This window comes from Fusarium redolens (genome assembly GCF_020744475.1).
Source record: "Fusarium redolens strain MPI-CAGE-AT-0023 chromosome Unknown BKA55scaffold_2, whole genome shotgun sequence".
NCBI classification, from domain to species: Eukaryota; Fungi; Ascomycota; class Sordariomycetes; order Hypocreales; family Nectriaceae; genus Fusarium; species Fusarium redolens.
In genome coordinates, this window is record NW_025763665.1 from 1,052,682 (window position 1) to 1,073,674 (window position 20,993).

The 20,993-nt window shown below is 48.8% G+C and overlaps 6 protein-coding genes across 6 annotated transcripts; 4 read left to right on the forward strand and 2 right to left on the reverse strand.

Moving 5' to 3' along the window:
- Positions 1 to 3,166: 3,166 nt before the first annotated feature.
- On the forward strand, positions 3,167 to 4,233 carry BKA55DRAFT_500077 (histone-fold-containing protein; the record flags this gene model as incomplete). The annotated part of the gene is made up of 4 exons (XM_046186715.1): positions 3,167 to 3,335; positions 3,411 to 3,653; positions 3,740 to 3,867; positions 4,036 to 4,233. The coding sequence occupies 4 exons, from the start codon at positions 3,167 to 3,169 to the stop codon at positions 4,231 to 4,233; spliced, it is 738 nt and encodes a 245-aa protein (XP_046054817.1).
- Positions 4,234 to 5,280: 1,047 nt separating this feature from the next.
- Positions 5,281 to 7,979, forward strand: BKA55DRAFT_553999 (RNA polymerase I-specific transcription initiation factor RRN3). Its single transcript, XM_046191568.1, has one exon. It carries the CDS (start codon positions 5,607 to 5,609, stop codon positions 7,671 to 7,673), a length of 2,067 nt encoding a protein of 688 aa, XP_046054818.1. The 5' UTR covers positions 5,281 to 5,606; the 3' UTR covers positions 7,674 to 7,979.
- Positions 7,980 to 8,648: 669 nt separating this feature from the next.
- Positions 8,649 to 10,240, forward strand: BKA55DRAFT_501470 (uncharacterized protein; the record flags this gene model as incomplete). Its single annotated transcript, XM_046186830.1, has 3 exons — positions 8,649 to 8,808; positions 8,980 to 9,577; positions 9,631 to 10,240. The coding sequence occupies 3 exons, from the start codon at positions 8,649 to 8,651 to the stop codon at positions 10,238 to 10,240; spliced, it is 1,368 nt and encodes a 455-aa protein (XP_046054819.1).
- A 311-nt stretch (positions 10,241 to 10,551) lies between these two features.
- BKA55DRAFT_554003 (Dopey, N-terminal-domain-containing protein) lies at positions 10,552 to 16,739 on the reverse strand. The gene is made up of 6 exons (XM_046191569.1): positions 16,348 to 16,739; positions 16,162 to 16,289; positions 13,726 to 16,109; positions 13,442 to 13,677; positions 11,932 to 13,391; positions 10,552 to 11,882 (listed from the first exon to the last, which is right to left on the reverse strand). The coding sequence occupies exons 1-6, from the start codon at positions 16,445 to 16,447 to the stop codon at positions 10,581 to 10,583; spliced, it is 5,610 nt and encodes a 1,869-aa protein (XP_046054820.1). The 5' UTR covers positions 16,448 to 16,739; the 3' UTR covers positions 10,552 to 10,580.
- A 234-nt stretch (positions 16,740 to 16,973) lies between these two features.
- On the forward strand, positions 16,974 to 18,779 carry BKA55DRAFT_589489 (trafficking protein Mon1-domain-containing protein; the record flags this gene model as incomplete). The annotated part of the gene is made up of 1 exon (XM_046194941.1): positions 16,974 to 18,779. The coding sequence occupies one exon, from the start codon at positions 16,974 to 16,976 to the stop codon at positions 18,777 to 18,779; it is 1,806 nt and encodes a 601-aa protein (XP_046054821.1).
- A 186-nt stretch (positions 18,780 to 18,965) lies between these two features.
- Positions 18,966 to 19,514, reverse strand: BKA55DRAFT_684269 (uncharacterized protein; the record flags this gene model as incomplete). The annotated part of the gene is made up of 1 exon (XM_046198618.1): positions 18,966 to 19,514. One exon carries the CDS (start codon positions 19,512 to 19,514, stop codon positions 18,966 to 18,968), a length of 549 nt encoding a protein of 182 aa, XP_046054822.1.
- Between the last annotated feature and the right edge of the window lie 1,479 nt (positions 19,515 to 20,993).

The following is a 20,993-nucleotide window of genomic DNA, read 5'->3' on the forward strand; positions in this document are numbered from 1 at the left end:
TGTGGTTCATCTGACAACTGTCAGACCGTAATGAACAGGGTATAAGATCTTCAGGGACTCTCATCATAGCAGCACATCAATACAAGATCTCTCACTTTTTGTGGTCATACCGCCATGTCGTTTGTTAACGCATATTGCCGGCTTCACGTTGACTGTGCCAAGGGGCAGTCAGCAGGAACTTTGATGGAGGCCATCAACGATCGTTTATTCTAAACATATGCTGTAACATAAGTTCTAAAGTTGTTTGTGGCTTGGTTGGCTTGGCCGGAGTTCCCCCCAAATCCTTGGATGCGTTAGGTTCCAATCACGGGAATGCCTCAACATTTGGCATGAACGTCACGATGCTAACATTGGAAGATTGCTAAGGTTTCAGGGGCCCAAATAAGCCTTAAATAAACTAAAGTTCCAAATCAACTGTACGGAACAATGAAATAGGATGATAAGACCTCTATGAGTGGTACAATTAAGCCGTAACTGAGATGACCAACACTCCAGTTTATCGGGTCCTTGCAGGTATTAGACCATGTCGTTGGCCATGCTCTACAAGGAGGCTGAACTATCAATTGGACTGTAATTTTCGAGCTAGGCTGAGAACTCGTGGCTAAGTTGTCGGCTTGCATCTGAGGCATACTCTGCGGAAGCTTACAGGTTACGACGTACAAATGAGGCCGACAATGGGTTACCCCAACAGCTCAGCCCAAACTGAACCCTGGCGATGGAAGGATACTCATGTACAGTTTTGATGGGTGTCTTGATGAAAATGCCATTGTCAAATGAGGAATCAGAGTGCCCCCCCCCCCCCCCCCCCCCCTCTTCCGTTACCGCCCAGGTGGACTTGATCATGACCGGTCAAGTGCCTGATAGTGAGTGAGTGCCTGGACGTCATTTGAGGAGACATTGGAGATGGGGTCATATCTGCAGAGATATGTTTGTTGAAATATCCTGATCCAGCAGCACTTCAGTAGAAGGCCTCGTTGCAGCACATCTATAACAGAGCTGATATGGGGTGTAGCACCTGAATGCCTATCTCACACGTTTCCTCGGCCAGTACAGGACAGTAGGTATCACTGTAAACACGGGTTCTTTTTCGTACGATGGTCCCCCAAGCCAAGGTAGGTAAAAAAAAAAAAAAGAGTTTGCGACACACCGCCTGGGACCATGTTCTGTGTACCCATGGGGAGTGTTTGCAGCAACTTGCCTACCTACTTACCTAGACAAGCCCAGGGCTTTTGGCTTTAGCGGCTGAAGGAATCAAGGAAACGAGCAGATGGATGGTCCATCGAGCGAGTATTCCTCGTCCGGATCAGTCGGATTGATATAGCGGTGTCGAAAGGATCAATAGTTATAAAGGAACTGAAGCATCTTTTGTAAAAGATCAGCAATGTGTCTATAAGCTTTGGCATAGCTTTCTTGAGAGTGGTTGTATGGCTAATAAACTCCAGTGTGCTTCTGAGTTACCTGGGTTTGGGACCGAAAGTCCACCGCCAAAAACGGTTAGATGAATACGGCCCAGGCTGTTATCGATAACGTCCATATGGAAGCGAGCTCCAGAACAGACTGTCCTATAGCCTACTAGGTAGGTTAGCAGGGAAAAGAAGCAAATGGGGGCCAGGGTCAAAAAGTTAACAGTGCGGGTTTTAGTTAGTTTGTTGCTGGGGCCCGGCGCGCCTTAGGCTTTCAGCCTTGGCCCTGCCTGGGTTTGTTGTTGGCGTGTCATGGAAACGAAACATCTAACCTCATTTCCACTTCCATCCACCACAAACAAAAGCTGACCAAGTTTCTTTACCTTACCAAAATTGATCAACCCAACTCGACTAATTGGATCGCGTCTTGACCGCATATTCCATACTGACCATCTTATCATCTCGCTTGCTTAATAGCAGCAGCAATCAATCAATTGTAAGTCTCTTTTCCAGAAAAGAACCCCACGCCCGCTGCTGCACTCCACATATGCACCTCAACTGCGACCACAAGCGAACAACTCAGACACCCTCTCGCTCGCTGCTCCTCGCACTCTCACTCACTCTAGCCTCGCCTCCATCGCCACTGAGCTCTTTGCTTTCCCCTGTTGGCGAACCCCATCGCGCTCCATCATCAATCAGTCATCGAATCTACACACGCCCCAGCCCCGTCCCGTCCTGTCCTGGTCCTCTTTGGCCTCCTGAGCTATTGTCTTCTGACTCTGGATCTGACGCGATTTGGTAGAACCCCCGCGGCACATTAGAGCTGACATTGGCGAACGAGACGCTTGCTATCCTCGTGTAACCCATTCCTCAAGCTCCGTACCCGGTAGAACCTTCGCACTCCCGTGCAATTCGCCGTTGGTCTCTAGCTAAACCGCGACCCGAATCTGTGCCGCTCCGTCCCGTCGATTCTGAGACGCTTTCGGTCGACGTCACTACTGAGGTGCATCGCCATCGCTGTTGCCCTGCGTCCTGCCGTCCTGCGCGTAATTCACTTGGCTGCGCGTATCCTTTGCCCTCCCAACGCGTGTACTACAGCTTTGTCTTGCGCGCGTCGGTCTTTGCTCTTGATTTGTATCTATCAGCCGTCTTAGGCCTATTACAGAACAGCACGAAGCTTTCGCCGCGCAACCTCGCGCGACTTGTCTACCTCGCTTTGATTTGTATTCGCTGGTCTCTTCTGGACACAGACGTAACTGTACGTACCAATATGTCTTTGAATCAAGGTCTCTTCCTATCCTATCCTCTTCCCATACCATGCATGCCCTCTTTCGGATCTCGAAGTCATGGTCCCCGAGGGGCCCACCCCCTCCGGCGCCTGCTCCGCTCCGTGTCCTGTATCTTGGTTACCTTACCCTCACCTCACCTCACCTTGTCTTGACAATAGACATCCACATCAAACACTCCTTACCTCCCAAGCACACGCCCCCAAAATTCCCCAAGTGGACAGCGTCATAGCCCCAAGATCCCGGGCCAGGGACCACCTGCATTAGTGACGAAGAACCCTCATCGGTACAGTTCTCTCGATTGACTTTGCACAGCACCGCAGAACCAAGACCCCTCTTCCTCTCCCGCACACCCCAACGCTTGCAAGCCCTACCATCTGCGACGTGGCCAGGGGACACATCATCGCAAGGTCCAGCTGTGCGAGCCCGAAATCCCCTTTTACAAAGGACGCTAGCAGCCGCTGCAGGTAGCCAAATATGTCGGATTCCCCCCAATCCGCTGCTCCCAAGGAGGTTGACCAAGGTGCACCGTCACCCGACGACGAAGCACAAATGAACGAGCAACAAGACCCACAAGCCGCAAACACAGCGGGCTACGAGTATGAGGGTGTAAAGGAACAGGATCGATGGTTGCCTATAGCCAATGGTAAGTTATCTATCTACAGAGACATCCTGATATGATTTGTTCGTCCCTTTCTGCGCGAGCTGTTTGACGCCTCAGCCCGCCCAGCCGTGCATATCTGGATCCCTCTCATGTCTTGCGATTCGTCCTCCAAATCACCCAAAGCGCCTCGCGCCTTCAAGGCCGACAGGGCTGATGAGCTTGATGCTAACATTCGAAACTTTGCTCCAGTTGCTCGTATCATGAAGAACGCGCTACCTGAAAATGCTAAAATCGCGAAAGAGGCCAAGGAGTGTATGCAAGAATGTGTCAGCGAATTCATCTCTTTCATCACGAGTGAGGGTGAGTAATGGCTTCACAACCCTACTGAGACTTGCACATAAAAGTCCGAGTCATGTCTTTGATCTGCAGCATGCTGACTTGCACAGCGTCGGAGAAATGTCAGCAGGAAAAACGCAAGACCGTAAATGGTGAAGACATTCTTTTCGCAATGACGTCTCTTGGTTTCGAGAACTACGCGGAAGCGCTGAAAGTTTATCTCAGCAAGTACAGAGAGGTAAGCCAAATAGTCTACTAGCAGGGACTCTGGATTTGTTGAGTGGATTACGAGCACGGGCTTCCTCCTTGTAAGCTTTGTTGATGAAGGGGCTTATACTGAGTAGCAAGAGAAGTTGGAGGATACTTCTATCATTCAGTTACTGACGCGAATCACCAATAGCAACAGAATCAGTCGAACCGTGATCGAGTGGGGATGGATAATGGACAATGGCCAACCGGATCCCTGATAGGTGATGCCAAAGCAGAGCCCAGCGCCGTGGGCGAGTTTGGACAAGACGGAAACGGCGTCGAGGCTGGGGCTGATCCCAATTACATTTATGCCTCGCAACCTGGCCACAATGGCAACGCTGCCGAGGGCTACTAAAACGCTGCCTGCGGCAAGGAGCGGACGACGAAGACGAAGGCGGCGAAACATGACCTCAATAACCCACTCCCTGGCCCCAACACCGATCGTACCGATCTCCAGTCGAATGGTTCTTCTAAACAGCGGCAGCATATCCCCTCTGAACAGCATGGGCCCATCATATCGGTTGCGAGTATTAGCTCAGTTAAATGTATCGACAACAACCTCATCATCTCAAAACGCTGCACTATGATACATGTGTCGCCACATCGATGCATGTGTATTTTTCCTTCGCGAGAAGCACTCCCCCGGGAAGCGAACGTGGATGCCAGAAATGGTGGCAGGCTTACATGGTATGAGAAGGAGTTTAGGACGGTATTGTAGGGAAGGGTTGGAGGATATAGGGGGGATGTGACTAGGTTGGTGTTCAGATATAGAGATGTGATTTGTGTCTGGTACTTGCCTGCAAGTTTGGGAGCAGTCCCAAATTGATTCACGACAGTCAGAAAGGGCCTTTGAGATGCAGACAAACGGATATGCATTAAATCCAGAGGCAAGGAGTTCTGGGCCAGTAGTGTACAGATAAATGAACACCCACAGTCTACTTATTTCGGTATTGGTCTTACCATTTGAGGCTGAATCCATTGTTAATGTCTTGACAGGGCGCGATGGCATGAACTTTTATCAGGCATGTCAAACCAACAGATACAAAATCACCTTTTCTCATAACTCAAGGAAGAATCATTTATTTAGGAAGTTGTGATTACAAGCGAAACTTCTCGGATCTACTGTAGTTATGAAAGAGTCCATAATCTATCTCATTCGGGACTTAACAAACCGTTGCCGACAAAGGGAATAAGAAACAACTGTTCTATGCTTGAAGTGAGGTTGATTTCGATATCAAATGTGACGCAATTCGCCAAAACAAAGTAGAGCAACGGGGAGAAGAGACACCTTTCTTAATTCGGATGAGCACCCAGAGGCACGTGTGGTCCCCACCGAAAATCGTCAAAAATTGGGGACCCGTCAGAAATTGGAAAAAAAGTTCCAATGGCCACCAGCGCCTAACAATTGACCTCGAGATTTCTTCATCATCGCTTCCACGGTCAGACAAGGCAAGGCAAAGAAAGAAAAGAAAAGAAAAGAAAACCGAGCTCTTTTTCTTCCGGCACTTGTGCTGTTGAGACATGCTTATTATGACTACTGATTCCTTTCGGTCAAAGTTTCAGCATACACTTCAGTCCATGATTATACCTTGATTGCCCACACGAAGCACCCCTCTGTTGTTGCCTGAGAGACGCCACCATCACCTCGAGTGAACCATCCCCTCCTCCATCGAGCGACAGCGCACAACGAAGCGAGACATCACCAAACATTCAGTAGGGTCTACATCAATGAGACCCTTTACACCTACGACCAGGAATTTCTCTGGTCCTGTTCCAAGGAGCTCCACGCCTGTCCGCTCCATCCTCAAGCCCGCATCTGTCTTGGGGAGGAGAAAGGCTGAGCATGCTGGACTAAGCGACCCCGTCGACGCACCCGAAAGCCCCACGAAACGCCGCAAAATATTTATTGACGAAACCCGGAACGTGACGTACGAAGTCGGACGACGGACCATGGATGAGGTGAAGCTCGAAGTCAGGACTGCCCTTGAAGAGCACCTGAGAGGAAACGATAGTCAATACGACACATTAAAGGAACTCTTCGCCAGCGACAAGCAGCGATATTTACCACCCGTCGTTGGAGAGGAAGATGATACCCTGAAACCCCATGAACTCCAGGTTTACGTGGTGGCTCTTACTGGATGTGTCCCCATTCTCAAAAACAGGCTCTGTAATGGTCTTGTCCATACTGTTCTGAATTGCTCCTGGCTTGGACGAGATGATGCCTTCGTGAAAGTGTTTACTCATTTCTTGGCGGCCCTGGTCAGTGCTCAGGGTTCGTATCTGTCACCCGTTCTGATGATGATGGTGGGAAAATTCTCCGATAGTCGATCTTCAGTGTGGAGTGTCCCGGATTTCCCTGAGGTCAGCCGCGAAACCATGCGCAATAGATTGCACGGCACCCTGCAGTATTTGCTACAGATGTTTCCATCCGCAGTTTCAGTGCTCGAGGAACTCCTCGTGAGCAAGTTACCGTTCCACAACGAGTCCATGCGTGTACACATGGCGTACGTCGACAACCTTCTTCGCATCAAGGACTATCTACCCGATTCGCGTGACGAAGTTTTTGATATTATCCTCAAACGAGTTGTCCAGATTGATTCTCAGATGCAAACTGATCTGGAAGATCTCGACGATGATGTGACTGCCGCCGTTATGTACGCACTGCGAGAACATTCAGAAGGAGATGAATGGGAGAACGACGCCGACTCCGACGACGGGAGCGATGCAGAATCGGTCCACAGCGACGACCCTGATTTCGACGAGAATGTTGCCAGAATCAAGTCGATCAAGGGAAGTGTTGAAAAGATGGACGCCATGATGGACACACTGTTCAACGTCTACACTCCTCACTTTATCAACCCTGGGTCGGATACAGCATTCGACATGTTTACTGTCCTGCTACGCGAGTTCGAGCAACTGGTGCTGCCCACATACAAATCTCGACACACACAATTCCTCATTTTTCATTTTGCTCAGATGCACGAGCGCCTCACAGACGCATTCTGCGGCCAGCTTATTGCCACTGCGTTTCAGGGCAACACACCCAACGTCCTCAAACAATCTGCCGCAGCATATCTCGCCAGTTTTGTGGCTCGTGGCGCCCATCTACCAAGCGGGCTGATCCGAAGTATCTTTGGGCTTCTTTTACATCACCTGGACCAGTACCGCAAGAAATATGAGCCCTTATGTCGGGGACCAGACCTGATGCGATTCACGCCATACTATAGCCTTGTTCAAGCCACACTCTACATCTTCTGCTTCCGCTGGCAGGACTTGATCGTATCGACTCCGGAGTTTGTGGACCCCGAAGATCCTGCTTCATACATTGGCCAGGAGATGGAGTGGATGGGAACATGCAGAAAAGATCTTTCTGTACAGATCTTCAGCAAACTCAACCCTCTCAAGGTCTGCGCGCCTGTAATCGTCGAGGAATTTGCCAAGATCTCACATCGTCTCAATTTCATGTACGTCTATCCGTTAGTGGAGAGCAACAAACGTGTTCGCTTGACACAATATCTCACGGCCACCTACTCAACAGGAGGGGCCCTTCGAGATGCTGGGTATGAGACGCAAGATGAAAGCTTCCATCAGTTAGATCCCTATTTCCCGTTCGACCCTTATCAGTTGCCAGTTAGCAAAAGGTGGCTCGAGAACGACTATGTGCATTGGAAGGCGGTGCAAGGGTTAAACGCCGAGGACGAGGACGACAGCGATGATGATATTGATGACGACCTTGATGAGGACGAGATTGAGGAGGGCACAGCGACAGATAGCGACGGTGAAGATTACGAATAGAGTCGTGGTATAGCCATTTACGACGGTGGCATGATTTGCGATTTGTGGTTTTTAAAACACAGCAAGGCGTTGGGGAGGATATGTTTGATTTACAAAGGCTTGGTTCTATACCCGAGGGCTCGGATGTGAAACGGTCCTTGAAAGCGAGTTATGGAATGCACATACACTTCTAGACAATGAGCAGAAAATGAAAAGTTAACAACCCTCAGGGAGCAAGAAAACTTCTGACCTTATGACAAGATGCCAAAAATGACTAGTCTAAGGTCCTCTAGATCTATACTGAATTTACCTAAGCCTTTTTGTCACTTAGGATAGATGTCCTAATAAGTTTTCTTGCCTCCCCTGGACAACCCAAGATATCCCTTGAAAGTTTGTGTTACCATTTATTTATGGTGGAGAGTGTTTGTAATCATTGTGCATACCTATTAATACCATCTCCGCGGAAAAGATGGGCATCTGTGACGTAGGAGAAATCGTCAGCGAGGTCGCAAAAGGGTCTTTTCTCTTTTTCAGATTCGATACACAGCTGAGAATGGGGAACTTTGAGCCGAATGTCCTCTCGGAATAGGCAGAAAAACTCCGATTCAGCTCGTGACTCGACATGTCTCTTTTCTGACTTGCATGTTCTCTTGTCATACCCAACGCAGTTATATGTTCTCTTTCTCTTTTTTTCTCTTCATCATCAATCATTGTTGTCAAGAATACGTATTCTTCTCTTCTATTCTGACGGTTTTTATGCCAGGCTATTTTTAGTTTCTATCCTTGCCTTCTCTTCCTTCCATTCCATCTACCGAACTCGCACGGGGCATATTCCGCTTCAAGATTTAATCCGCCCGGGCTTACTTAACCCAACCCAACGTAACCCGTAACTTCGAAACCCACTCAAACCTCGAGACTCAGTCATTAAAGTGGGCTCATTCTCGAACTTACATACATACAAAAGCCTCGAGCAGCAAATTGCCATCTAATCACATCATGGCAAATACAGGTACAGCGGACGAGAGACCTTCTTTCACCGAGTTTCTGAAAAAGACTAAGCAGAAGGTTGCTGGGACGCCATGTGAGGGACCTGAGTGTGCTACGCCCCAGCGGAGGGGGAGGAAGAGTAGAGGGAGTGTTGGGGTGAGCAGTGAGTGTAAGTATAGAGCGTGCCCTCTCTATCTTTTTGTGTGATTTCGGTCGATATATTTAGTCCGTTCTATTCCGTAAAGGCCCGGTTCAGTAACCGGTCACTCTTCGACTCAGAGTCTCAGACAATCGTGCAAGACGTCTCACATATCACCAAGACACCACTAACACCCCCCAGCACCCGAAAATAGCAGTGAAACCTCACCGCAGAAATCTCGCAAGTCTCTCACTGCAACTGAGAAGGCAAAGCTGCGCCGAACCCAAGTTCGTCGAGCTCAGATCCAGCATCGCCAACGCAAAGCAGAATATCAGAAGCAACTCGAGCTCGACATCACTCACTTCCGTGAACTTATCGCCTTAACGGAATTTGAGTCCGAACAACTCAAAAAGGACAACGACTCTATCAAAGAACTATTAACGAGCAAAGGAATCACTATCCCAAGATGCAAGTCTGGGACCTGCTCCATAAGTCCCCGTCTGACGAAAGAGGTGGTTACTGGCGACAATGATGCTTGGGTCGATGACACGCTGGGCGTGAAGTTGAGGACCCAAGATCCTAGTTTTCAAGAATACGATCAAGATGGTGGGGAGATATTTGCCGACATTAACGTCGACGACATTATTGTTACTCTCAAGAAGGATGAATCGATGGAAACGCCAGCTTTCAGTATCCGATCAAACGAATCGAGCAGTAACGCTACGAGTTCACCACCGCCATTGCCTGATCTTAACCTCACTCCCGATGAGGAGCAAAAGGCTGTTAATTTTATCCTCTCGTAAGCTCATCTTGCATTGTGAATATTGAGATAGCCTCGCTGACATTCCACAGCCTTGAACATATCTGTTGGGATCACTTCTTCGTTGGTGATTTTCCATCTCACTCTCACCTCTCCAATGACGAACCCAAAGGCCACTGCCTCATGGCATCTTCACTCTGCATGGCGAACGCACCTTTGGATGTCTTTGGTGACCGCAAGTTAGTCTCTTCAGCATCATCTTGCCACAATCGTCGTTCTCTCGGTCTAGATCCTTATGTACCTCCCGTGCATCTGGAGTGGCCATCACCCCGAATATCATTATCCTCCCTTTACGGCCTAGCACAGAGTCTCAACCCCGGCGACTTGGAGATCACACCCGTACAAGCCTGGTTCGAGCTAGCGTCACGCTTCGACAAGAGTCTTTTGCTAGAAAGACTAGACTTACTCGGCACGGAACTTGTAGGCGTGTCTAAGTGTCTGGAGTTCGGAGCTGTTATGGAGAGAGATGCTTTCGAGAGTGTTGTTGCGAGGGTGTACGGGGGTACTCTTGAAGAAGCTATGGCTGCCGCTGCAATTCTTGATCCGCACATGGGTAGTGTTTGCGATATTTCTCGAATGAGGAATTTTCAGGCTAACCTTCTCACGAACCAACTGGGCTTCGTGGGATATGCTCAGAGCTGATGTATTATACAGCCAGAGGTTCCAGCCTCTGCGTATTGGATTTCGTTTTTCTCTCTCCATTTTCTCTTATCTTTTCGAACGACTGAACGGAGATGAAGCCGAGCACTTCAAGGCGCATTATCGAGATATCTCGTGGCAGGTCTAGAGTATCTGGGGGTAGGTGTAGGAGATATCACTTTTCACAGTGGCCGTCAAGGCCTCGCAGGGTTCGAACCTACATACATATGCTTAGGACAGTTTAAGTCTCTTTTTGGATCTTCTTTTTTTTAACAGATAGGTCGCTAGAGAATATCCACTCTATCAAATCCATCTCCCCGTTATTATACCTGAGTTCTCATCTCTATAATGCCCTAACTATACTCCTCTCATCAAAAATATCCTTTAACAAACTCGAGATGCAGGCATCTCTGTCAACTCGGCCCATTGCGTATGTAGACTCAAAGGCAAAGATACTAAGCTGTCCAAAGAAGGGCCGGAGTACCTTCGCTACCAGCTCATCCTTTCTATCAAGGCTGACATCATCATTAATACCACCTGGTCCGAGGAGGGGCCGTCGAGATGAGCCATGTGCCACTGGATTAACAACCGAAGAGGATTGGAAGCCCGAGTTGTTGACGGAGGCTCCGAGTTCATCAGAAAGCTCGTCGACAAGGGCTACAGGCTGGTAGGTGGACGGTCGATACACGGCATCGATAGTGTCGGTGATGAAGAGCCATTCATGAAGCTGGAAATCATCTGGTGCCACGCAGATCAGAAGATCTAAAAGCTTACAGGCCTGCAAAACTGAGGCGTTGTTGTAAGTGTCAGAAGCAGTGCTGTTGTCGGGTGCAGCAACAGAAGATATTGCTGCATGAATCTCAGCATTGACAACTGGCCATAACATCCCTAAATGGATAGCACTAGTTCTCAAAGCTAGGGCACGGAATACCATGTAAATATCCGCTCTTGTCGTTGATGAAGGTGATGATGTTGACGAAGCGCCCAGAAGCTCAGCCAGTTTGCTAAATATCTCTGACAAATCCGAAACGAATGCATCTTCAGAGCCTGCAAGAATCAATGTGGCAATTCTCCGGAGGTTGAGTTGCGTCTTGCGATCAGCTTCGAGACGAGCTGAAGTTGCCCCAACACCAAACACAATGCCGGCTGTCGAAGGGGCACTAATACGACCCACGATCTCTGGCATCTTCTCCTTGTCCGTAAGAGTCCATTGTCTTAACAACGGCAGCCAGTCTTCCTTGGCCAAATCCAGATCCATGCCGAAGAACTTGGGGTCATTGAAAGCATCACCGACGTCCTTCTTCCAATTCTTCTGGTTATTGTGAACTCTTGATAATTCGTGGAGAAGGCACATGGTATTCTTCGATACTATGTCAGGGAATCCTTTGGCCCTCAAGGTTGGTCCAATAACATTAGTAGAGATAGTGGCCGAAGCAGAGAGGACTCTGTCAGGTTCGACCAAGATTTTAGTCAGTTTTGGGACGATAGAAGCCAATATAGAGATAATATCATCTGGCCCTTCGCTGGCTCCGTTCAGTGAGTTGCCAGAGTCAGATTTAGGAATACCACTGCCCGATGTTGTTGAGTCAGTGAACGCCACAGGTCTGGTAGTGAAAAGAGCAGCAAGGAGACGAATAAAGGTGTCCTACAACGATGTTAGCCAACACGCAAGTCAAAAATAAGAATAGCATTACCCCTAGCTCCTTTCTCATCCTCCTCTGTTCTCCAAAGTTGGTGTTGTCAACTTTCTCGCCTAAAAGAGCAGCAAATCCTAGCAGGTTTGGCAGTGTTTGTCTATGTGGAAATGGATTCGTGAGAAGGTCCTTGAGGAAGACCATGCAATCCTGCCATATTTCGTCCATAGCATCATCATCTAATGTTCTCGTATACTCCACAAGAAACCAGACAAGATCGGTGTCTTGCAAGGATATCGTCATCGTGGATTTGGATGCAGTGTCAACGGCACCAGCGCCGGTTCTTCGGTAAATTGCATTGAATAAGGCAGGCATACAGTGCTTTGGTCGACATGCCTCCAACGCAGAAAGCATATTGAAGACCTGGGTTGACTCAGCATCATCAATTGACTGCTTCCAGATAGCAATGACTGTCTCAAGACATTGGAGATTCTCTGCAGTGAAGAGATGTTCAAGTAATCTCCTAGCACGATTACGCATGCGCAAGGATGTATAATTGAATGACCCAAAAGAGCCTTGATCTTGCTTGCTTGAGTCGTTGCCTTGACCCCATGTCCAAATCTTATAGCAGATACGAACAGCATCCTGGAACGCCAGATGGACTGTCAGTCGGTCATTTGCCGTAGCACTGCGAGACTGGGGGGTATCTGATTGCCACACGTTTGACACCATGCTTCCGAAGAGAGACTGGGGCTGATCTGGGCTCTTTACGACCTGTGTCCGAGCCTCTTCGCTCAGGAGCTGTTGATGTGCTCGTGCCAGAACTTGCTCAAGGCCATTGAGGAGGAAAATAAGAGTAGACTCAGGTGACGATTTCTCGCTACCAAGAGATAGAGCATTGGAGGAGAAGGTTTCCCGCAAGTTGGTAAAGGTTGTACCGATTTCTCTGCAGAGTGTCTCAACCAGAGGAATGAGTACCTGGAAGATAGAATCGGAGTATAGCGGCAAGCACTCGGAAACGAAAGCAACCCAGCTGTCTAGGACTGGGCGGCTACTGGGTGAGCTGAGTCCATCTTGAAGGCATTGAAGAAGTTGAGGTGGCGGTGGCGAGACTAGCCGGGCTTCTGGCACTGAAAGCGATGGCCGGCTTCCCCTGGGGTCGAATGAGGATGGCCGTCTTTCAGATATAGGAGAAGTCGGAGCGTCAGCTGGAGCGATGTCTCTCAGCTTGAGTGCATCATAAACAACATCAAGCAAAAGAACCTGCACATATCCATCCGAGCCTCGAAGAGACTTCTCGAGTCGATCGATGAGTACGTTTTCAAGGTGTTGAGCTGATATAGAGGCGGCAAAAGGACTAAGGAGAAACTTATGTAGGAGGCTGAGTGCGTATCGATAGAGTTGGTTGACACGATCTTGAAACTCCTTGGCAACGTTCTCAGGAGGGTTGGCCATTATGCACCTAATGCATACACGAATGAAGAACTCTTGCAAGGTCATCTCATTTTCTTCGCCCCCAGCTTTCATCTGGTCAGACTACAAGTTGCGCATATGTAAATGGGTGACTTACAACTGATTTGCATATGCTGGCCATGAAAGGAAATATGTTTGGACGACAGAACAGTCCATGAAATATCTCCAGCGCACGTCAATATATTTGAAAGTGTCCTGAGGTAGTAAAGAGAAAGATCAAGATCCTCGTCTTCAGAGAATGACAATGACTCTTGACTGACTTTCTCGTCGTTCTGTGTTAGGGTCTGTAAGAAGGGTATGTCGGATAACCTGGAAATGAATATCAAAAAAAGTCTAGTATTGATTAGCAATGGTTTCCAAATTCTCAGAACTGAGACTTGCCTATCAATCCCTAGCATTGTGTTAAGCCACGCCTTGACTGTCATATATAGCGGGGTCCGATCATCTTGTAGGGCATCAAGGATGAGGAAGATGGGCTGTGTGAGCATAACCTCGTAGTTGTCAGCTCCAGCAAGGCGCGGGAGGCTCTTCATATCCTGTGTCGGAGTTTTAGAACCTCGACGCTCGGGCGAAACATTGTCTTGTAAAGTGTGTGACCACAGCACACTCAAAGCACGACCTTTGTCAACCGGCTCGATAGCACCAAGGCGAGCGGTCTCTTGTGAGATGATAAGACTGGACAACGCTGCTTCAATATCACGATTGGATGTGGATAGAGCTGACTGCAGTTGCCATAAACCTCTGACTGCTTCGACATGGTATTTTGGTTCAGATGCTGAAAGGTAAGTCCACGCATGCCGGACCAAAAGAGGCACCAGGCTTGATAATTGTGCTGTCTCAATCCTCTCAGCATAGTAAAGCTGAGTCGATAGTTGCAAGATAGCCGAGAAGGACGGAAATGCCATAATATCTGGGTGTTCAAGAAGTTCATGCATGAGTTGCAGGAGTTCCTTCTCCTTGGCTTCATATGTTCTTGGGGTCTTGTGGACTGCAAGAACGAGTAATCGAATGCAAGCATTGAGATCAGTCTCAGATGACCCCAGGTCCTGGCAGACAAATTGGGCAGCTTTATCTAGGATTGCTCGTCCTATAGTCAAAGCATGAAAGGGAGAGGCAGACGCCTCAATATTGCCCTGTTCATTGACATAAAAGCTCTGCGACTTCTTTAAAATCTCCACGTTGGTCGGTAAACTTTTGCTCCGATTCTCTGAGTCCTTACTGATATCAGGGAAGACTCTCTCTGGAACAAGCTCCAAGAGTGACATGGCAACGCTCAGGGCTTGACTAGAAAGGGACAGCATTTGTAGATCCAAGTGGTTCCTAGCAGAGACGCGCTCTTTGAAGTCTTGAAGCATAGCCAAAGCTGTTAGACAGCACAGAGGTGCATGAATTGTGACCATCTCCTCTTCCCGCACGTTGAAGTTGGTCAAGATGAAATTGACTAGAGAGAGTTTGTCATTGCGCTCGGACGGGCTGAGAGCTCCAGGACCCAGAGCTTGTGCAAGAAGTGCAGCAATTTCGCCATAGATGAGGCCACTCTCGATACCATCGAAGAAGACGCTGGCACTCCGCAAGACTTCGTTAAACTCTGCCTTGTTTGAGGCATGGTCCTTGAATCGACGCACGCTCTCGATAATAGGCAGGAAAACCTCAGGGACAACCAAGCCGCCAATTTCCCACCGATCCATCAAAGACAAGCATATTCTGTAAGGCTTAGCGCGTTCGCTGGCTGTATTGTGGGAACTGTTTTCAATCATCTGCAATATAGCCTTGGTCAAGGGCTGCAATCCGAATTCTTCGAAATAGTTGGTCTTTGAAGCCAAAAATGTATGCTGATCAGCAGGAGGGCTGGATGAATTGTCGCCGCTGGCTTCATGTTCAGCTGCTGGTTCAGGTCCTAGCAGCCACGCCCAGAGGCGCCTATTCAGACTCATATCGCGCCGAGTGACTACGCCAGCAGCTGCTTTGAGTAGTAGTTCAAGGTCGTCTGGCTTCACTCGGGACTGAATAACATGCGCATTTAGTGGGAGATGAGAAACTAGGAGGTCCAAGAAGCCGCGCTGAATCAGTAGCTGTTCATCCGAGAGGCCACTCGCAAAGCAGCGTAACAAGAGCCCCGGCTCAGGGGATGTAACGACCTCCGCGAGCTTGCTTTTGGTGTCTTCATCCCCTTCACTTTGCGATGCCGCTGTCTTATTCGGGTTAGGGGCGGCCCTTGGCCCCAAGGGCGGCAAGGAGCGTACCAAGTACGCCAGAGCCCCAGAGCGACGACTCTGGCTGGTTATTGATGCTAGGAAGAAACATTGCCAAAAGAATGCATCACCCGAAGAATGTTGATTGTTGATTTCTTCACTATATGAGGGCCTAATGGCGTGCTTGAAACTCTCGACAAGGCGCAGTGTTCGGTCAAAGTCTTCACTTGTCTCCTCTTCGAGGCCAGGTAGCAGGGCAAGTATTATAGATTTCATTGCTGGGCGAAGTGATCGGGGGTCGGTGCCGAGGAAGTGCCGTTCCAGGAGATCTAGATATGGTGCCCGTACTGACAGCGAAGCAAAGGAGAGGACTGTGGCCAATCCTGGTAGGTATAGAGGAAGGTCTCTCGATACACCATCTTTACCAATGACTGAGAATACCAGATTGTATAGTTCGAGAGCCTTTTGGTGCACGCCAGACGGGAGGGAGGGATTGAGGCATTGTGAGAGTCGTTTCGCAACAGTAGCTTTGGACGGGATGGCATTGATCGACTTGGGGCGAGCTTGTAGAGCCTGGGATTCGTTATTAAGGTATACGACTTGATAATTTCCGCATGCACCATACCTTGAGTAGTTTGTTCAGGAACGAAATGTAGTCTGCCCATTCCTCTAAAGCCGTCTCGAACAAGACAAGTGCCCTATCAACTCCATGTGCATATTTGCGATAAGATTTATCTTTGATGGCATAATCTTCTGCGCTGTGAGTCAGAAAGTGGTCCAATTTCTCTCCATATCAAAGGCGCACACCCACCTTCACCCAACTGGTTCCTCCATTGGCGTGGAATAGGTGATTCTCGACCCGAGCTCTCGGGAGATACTGAGCGACGACCGGACCCGGGCTCAAGAGCCATGGCTAGTGAAATGCGCGGTTATGAGTGAAATCAAGGACATCGGGTATCGTATCGTGTTGCGACAGCAGCAAAAAGCATCGCTAGGGGCTAAAGATCCCAACAAATGTTCTACAAGCTCGTCTATGAATCGTCGTAATCAAGCAGGCGCACCGATCCTAATCAGAAGGCTACGTGGAGCATACAGGTAGTTTCAACTGCACCCACTGAAGCCACCCTGAAACTGGCGGAGCTATGTGAGTGCGCAGAGCTCTGATTGGCTTAAGCTTCCAAGCCTTAGACCTCTTAGCACAAGGCTGCAACAGCCCCTCCAGCGCGTCATGCCCCCATGAAGCTCTTTACCTCCTCTTTTTTTGTCGATATCATCACTTCTTAATCATATTCAGCCTTTCAAGATGGCATAATGGCCTCACCTCATGCCTACAGAAGATTTCCAGGTCGTATGATTCTGGCAAAAATAAGTCTTCTTCCATCTCTCCCCTAACAGGCTGCTCTGCCAAGAAATGCGACAAGTGAGCTATCCGCAATCATGGAGCCGGATGAAATGACCCCAAAGCCAGCATCTTCCATAAACGAAGATTATCGCCCCCCTCTACCGCCTCGGCCATCAACGAGCGCTACCGAAACAGCTTCTCTGCAAGCTCAGGCTACCACAGCAATAACTCCTGTTGAAATACAGACGCTCTCTTTTCCTGATGGATCTCGAGGGACATTTCCCACCCCTGGGCCCGACTCACTCCCAAGCCCCGCTGAGAGTGGTCGTGCTTCCCCAAATCGACAGGAGAGTAGTGGCAGCGGTGAGGCAGATGAGACTGCGAGCATCATGAGTTTTGCACCGACGATGCGACCTGCTGGCGATATTGCAAGTCTACTTGCCGGTGAACTACATAAGAAGAGTCCGGCCTGGAAAATGCTACGAACTCAGTCAGCTACTGTTCTTCCTTTCGAGAAAAGCAGAATAGGCGCAAATGACCGGTTCGCGGAGTTTCACCACGAGTTCAATTCTCTCCCCGAGGATTATGATGAAGATATTGAGTCGGATATTTTACATCTGTGGAAGTCGAAACTGAAACATTATTTGATTCTGTCATCAGCCGGGAAGCCCATTTGGAGCCGGTATGGAGATCTAAGTCTGATAAACTCCTCCATGGGCGTTGTTCAAACCATCATTTCATTTTATGAAGGTGCCAAGAATCCACTTCAGGCCTTTTCTGCCGGGGATACTCGTTTTGTTATCTTGACCAAAGGACCGCTCTACTTTGTCGCTATCAGCAAGTTGGGTGAAAGTGACTCGCAGATACAAGCACAATTAGATGCGCTATATATGCAAATCTTGTCAACACTAACCTTGCCCAGGCTAACTCATATTTTTGCGAATCGGCCATCAACTGACTTACGAAAGCCCCTTGAAGGGACCGAGGGTCTCCTGTCTTCTCTGGCTGATACATTCACAAAAGGCTCTGCTTCGGCTCTGCTTGGATCTTTAGAATGCCTGCGGCTTCGAAAATCTCAACGGCACGCGATCAACAATACTTTTCTGAAATTACGTACAGACAAGTTGTTATATGGTCTAATTGTGGCTGGTGGGAAACTTGTCAGCGTCATTCGGCCTCGTCGACATTCACTTCATCCCAGCGACCTGCAACTTATTTTCAATATGCTCTTCGAGAGCGACGGCATCAAGGGTGGCGGTGGAGAGAACTGGATCCCTATTTGTCTTCCCGCTTTCAACAACAAAGGTTATCTTTACATGTACGTCAGTTTCTTTGACGGTACTTCCGGGGATCAAGCTAGTTCTCCTGCTGCTGCACAAGGGCGATCATCAGAAGAGGAGATCGCAATGATCCTCGTGAGCACCGATCGTGAGAGTTTCTTCGAGTTGAAGCAGATGCGCGACAATGTCGCTCAGCAGCTTGCCAAGAATGGGACATTGGCTATTATTCAGAACGCCACCCGCCTTGGTCGACCAAAAATACACGAAATTGCCCCCGGGAGCCAAGTCAGCCACTTCCTTTACAAGTCGCGGGCCAATGTACAATTCTGCATGGGGTCATTAGAGCCGTACTTCACTGGCCTTGTTGAGCGCAGGAGACTGATGACGGTGTACCATGAGCTACATGCATCCATTCACGCCAAACACTCGCATCTCAAAGTTCTGCACGCCGTCGGAGATGATGCCACCTCATTGGCATGGACCACGCCTGTGTTTGAATTTTATTGTGTTGCTGGGCCTAATGTGTCGAGAGCGACCATTACACAAGGAGCGAACAAGATTATTCAATGGGCCAAGAGGGAAGAAGAGCGCCTTTTCATCATTGGCGGTGGTGTATTCTGAGAGCATGCCTCCTATTGAGGTCTGGTTCCTCGTTAATCCTAGAATTCAAGACCCTTGATCTTGCAATCGGTCATCTCATGGAGCCGAGCTGAAACAAAGTGCCTCCTAACGCCGACATTATTCGTTACTAGCCTTCCCGCCTCATTAATAATTAGGTTAATGGTATTTGAAGCCCATTTCAACTCATCACTTCGATCCTGCCTTCGAGCTTGGCAAACTAGTGACCGCAAAAACTTGGCTGTCGTGGGCTGTTCGGCCACCGTCGGGCTCTGAGGGTGTGATGTTATCTGATGAAGGCGACGTCATATCACTTGTTGGGCTCTGGGCCGAGTGACCCTCAAAATAGTCGTCCTTGGGGTCATCCTTAGAGTTGGACCGAGTGCGCACAACTCCCCATGATCTCTTTGCCCACTCCAGGATGCGATCATTGACCTTTGACCGACGCTTCGTCTCTGATTCCCAGGAGGCATTGCGATACTGAAGGGGTGATGGTCGGTCACCATCACAGCCAAAACTGTTACGGCTAGTTGTGCCAGTTGAAGGATAGCTCATGGTATCGGTTGCGAGAGTTGTTCTTGAGGCGTTCATAATGTCCACCGAGAAAGGTGCATCGAAGTCTTCATGGAACCGGGGGCTGCGTATCGATGGGCTTTGAAGTGATGACCCAGGTCGTTGAACTTCAAATGGATCCCGAGCTGGGAGTGGGAGAGTGAGGACTGGCCTTCGATCCGTCATTGTGGGCGAGACAAACTGAATTCGGTACTGAGTGTTTCGGTGTGGCAAGACTGGGTGTTGGAAGGTGTCGATGTTGACACTGTTATAAGAAATGATCCACGTGCACTGGGGGTCGGTAATAAGAACCAAAAGCTTTGGTTATCCTCCAAGCACGGAGCTGAAAGAAGGAAGCTGTCTATCGTTGATGGTTTGTTGACTTTCTGGGGCCGGGCGAGAAGGCAAAGGGTTCCCTCTTGTTCAAATTCAAAGACCCGTTGAACATGTGCATCCGACATTAGCTTGAGCTCAAACAAGTCCAAGTGTGCGATAGACCCCTGACTAGGCTTGGATAAGCAATCATGGAGCCAACCAAGTGGGCTTCACAAACTGCGGGGATGGTACGGTGACCAGTTGAATGACAGAGATTGCCAGGCTCTGCCGGCTAGAGTCGTCCACAAGGACGGAAAATCTTGAAGGGTGGCCGAGGCATTTGAGTTGGGATAGAACCCACACACCAAGAGTAACAATAGAAACAACAAACTTTCCACCAACATTTTAGGCTTAAATCTGAAGAAACAGATGATCCTTTCTATGACAACACCTTGATAAGCTTTTGAATCAAAACTGAGCTTTTGACTTTAACAGCATTTTCTTCCCCTCGGTGATCTACAAATATCCCCAAGATGATCACTTTCTTGATCCCGTATTATAGCCCACCTACCAGGGTTAACCAAATCCAGGCATCGAGTTGACGTTTTTGGTGGGAAACAAATTCAAGAAGAGCCACTCTAGACCCATCGAACTAACTGAACCCTGTTGCCGAGTCAGATGTTTGAGTTAGACTCTATGCGGCAGCCCGTTTTCGGTACGGGGTTCCGGTCCCGTCCTTACACTCCCGAGTCCAGGTCCCTTGCCAAGGGTTGTCACAAACCGCTTTGCCTGTGGCCATGTCCGAAATTGGTGAGTCACGCTACACACGGAGGACACCCATTTGAAGATGTCAGTGGCATGAAATTGTGTCTGGACCTGGGAACCGGTTGCGGAGATGACTCGGAGAGCCCTCTACTTATGCTTATGCTCGCTTTATTACGGCTAGTTCTTCGAGAAACTCGCGTGACAATAATAGAAACTCGTGACTGGTCTCTCATATCGAGATTCGTAATGCACGTGAGCCCTTATCAGCGGTGAAGGTGAGCGAGAGGTTAGTCTACCGCACAGACACATTCAACTTGGTTGATTGGCAATAAGTATGCTAGGAAGAACAGGAGGACCAATTCGTACCAGTCAATGCGTTGGCATAAATCTTGACGCCCAATGCTGCTCTTTACGAAGGAGGCATGGACGCCACTCGCGTCGATATGCATTCATTGACGAGTAAATATCCTATTTGTACCAAGCCAAAAAGTCAACATATATTGCCTTAAGATTCTCATGAACTTTCATCTATCTCGTGGCGTTTCATACCATCGGGACTGAAATTACATAGATGGCAAGAGTGTT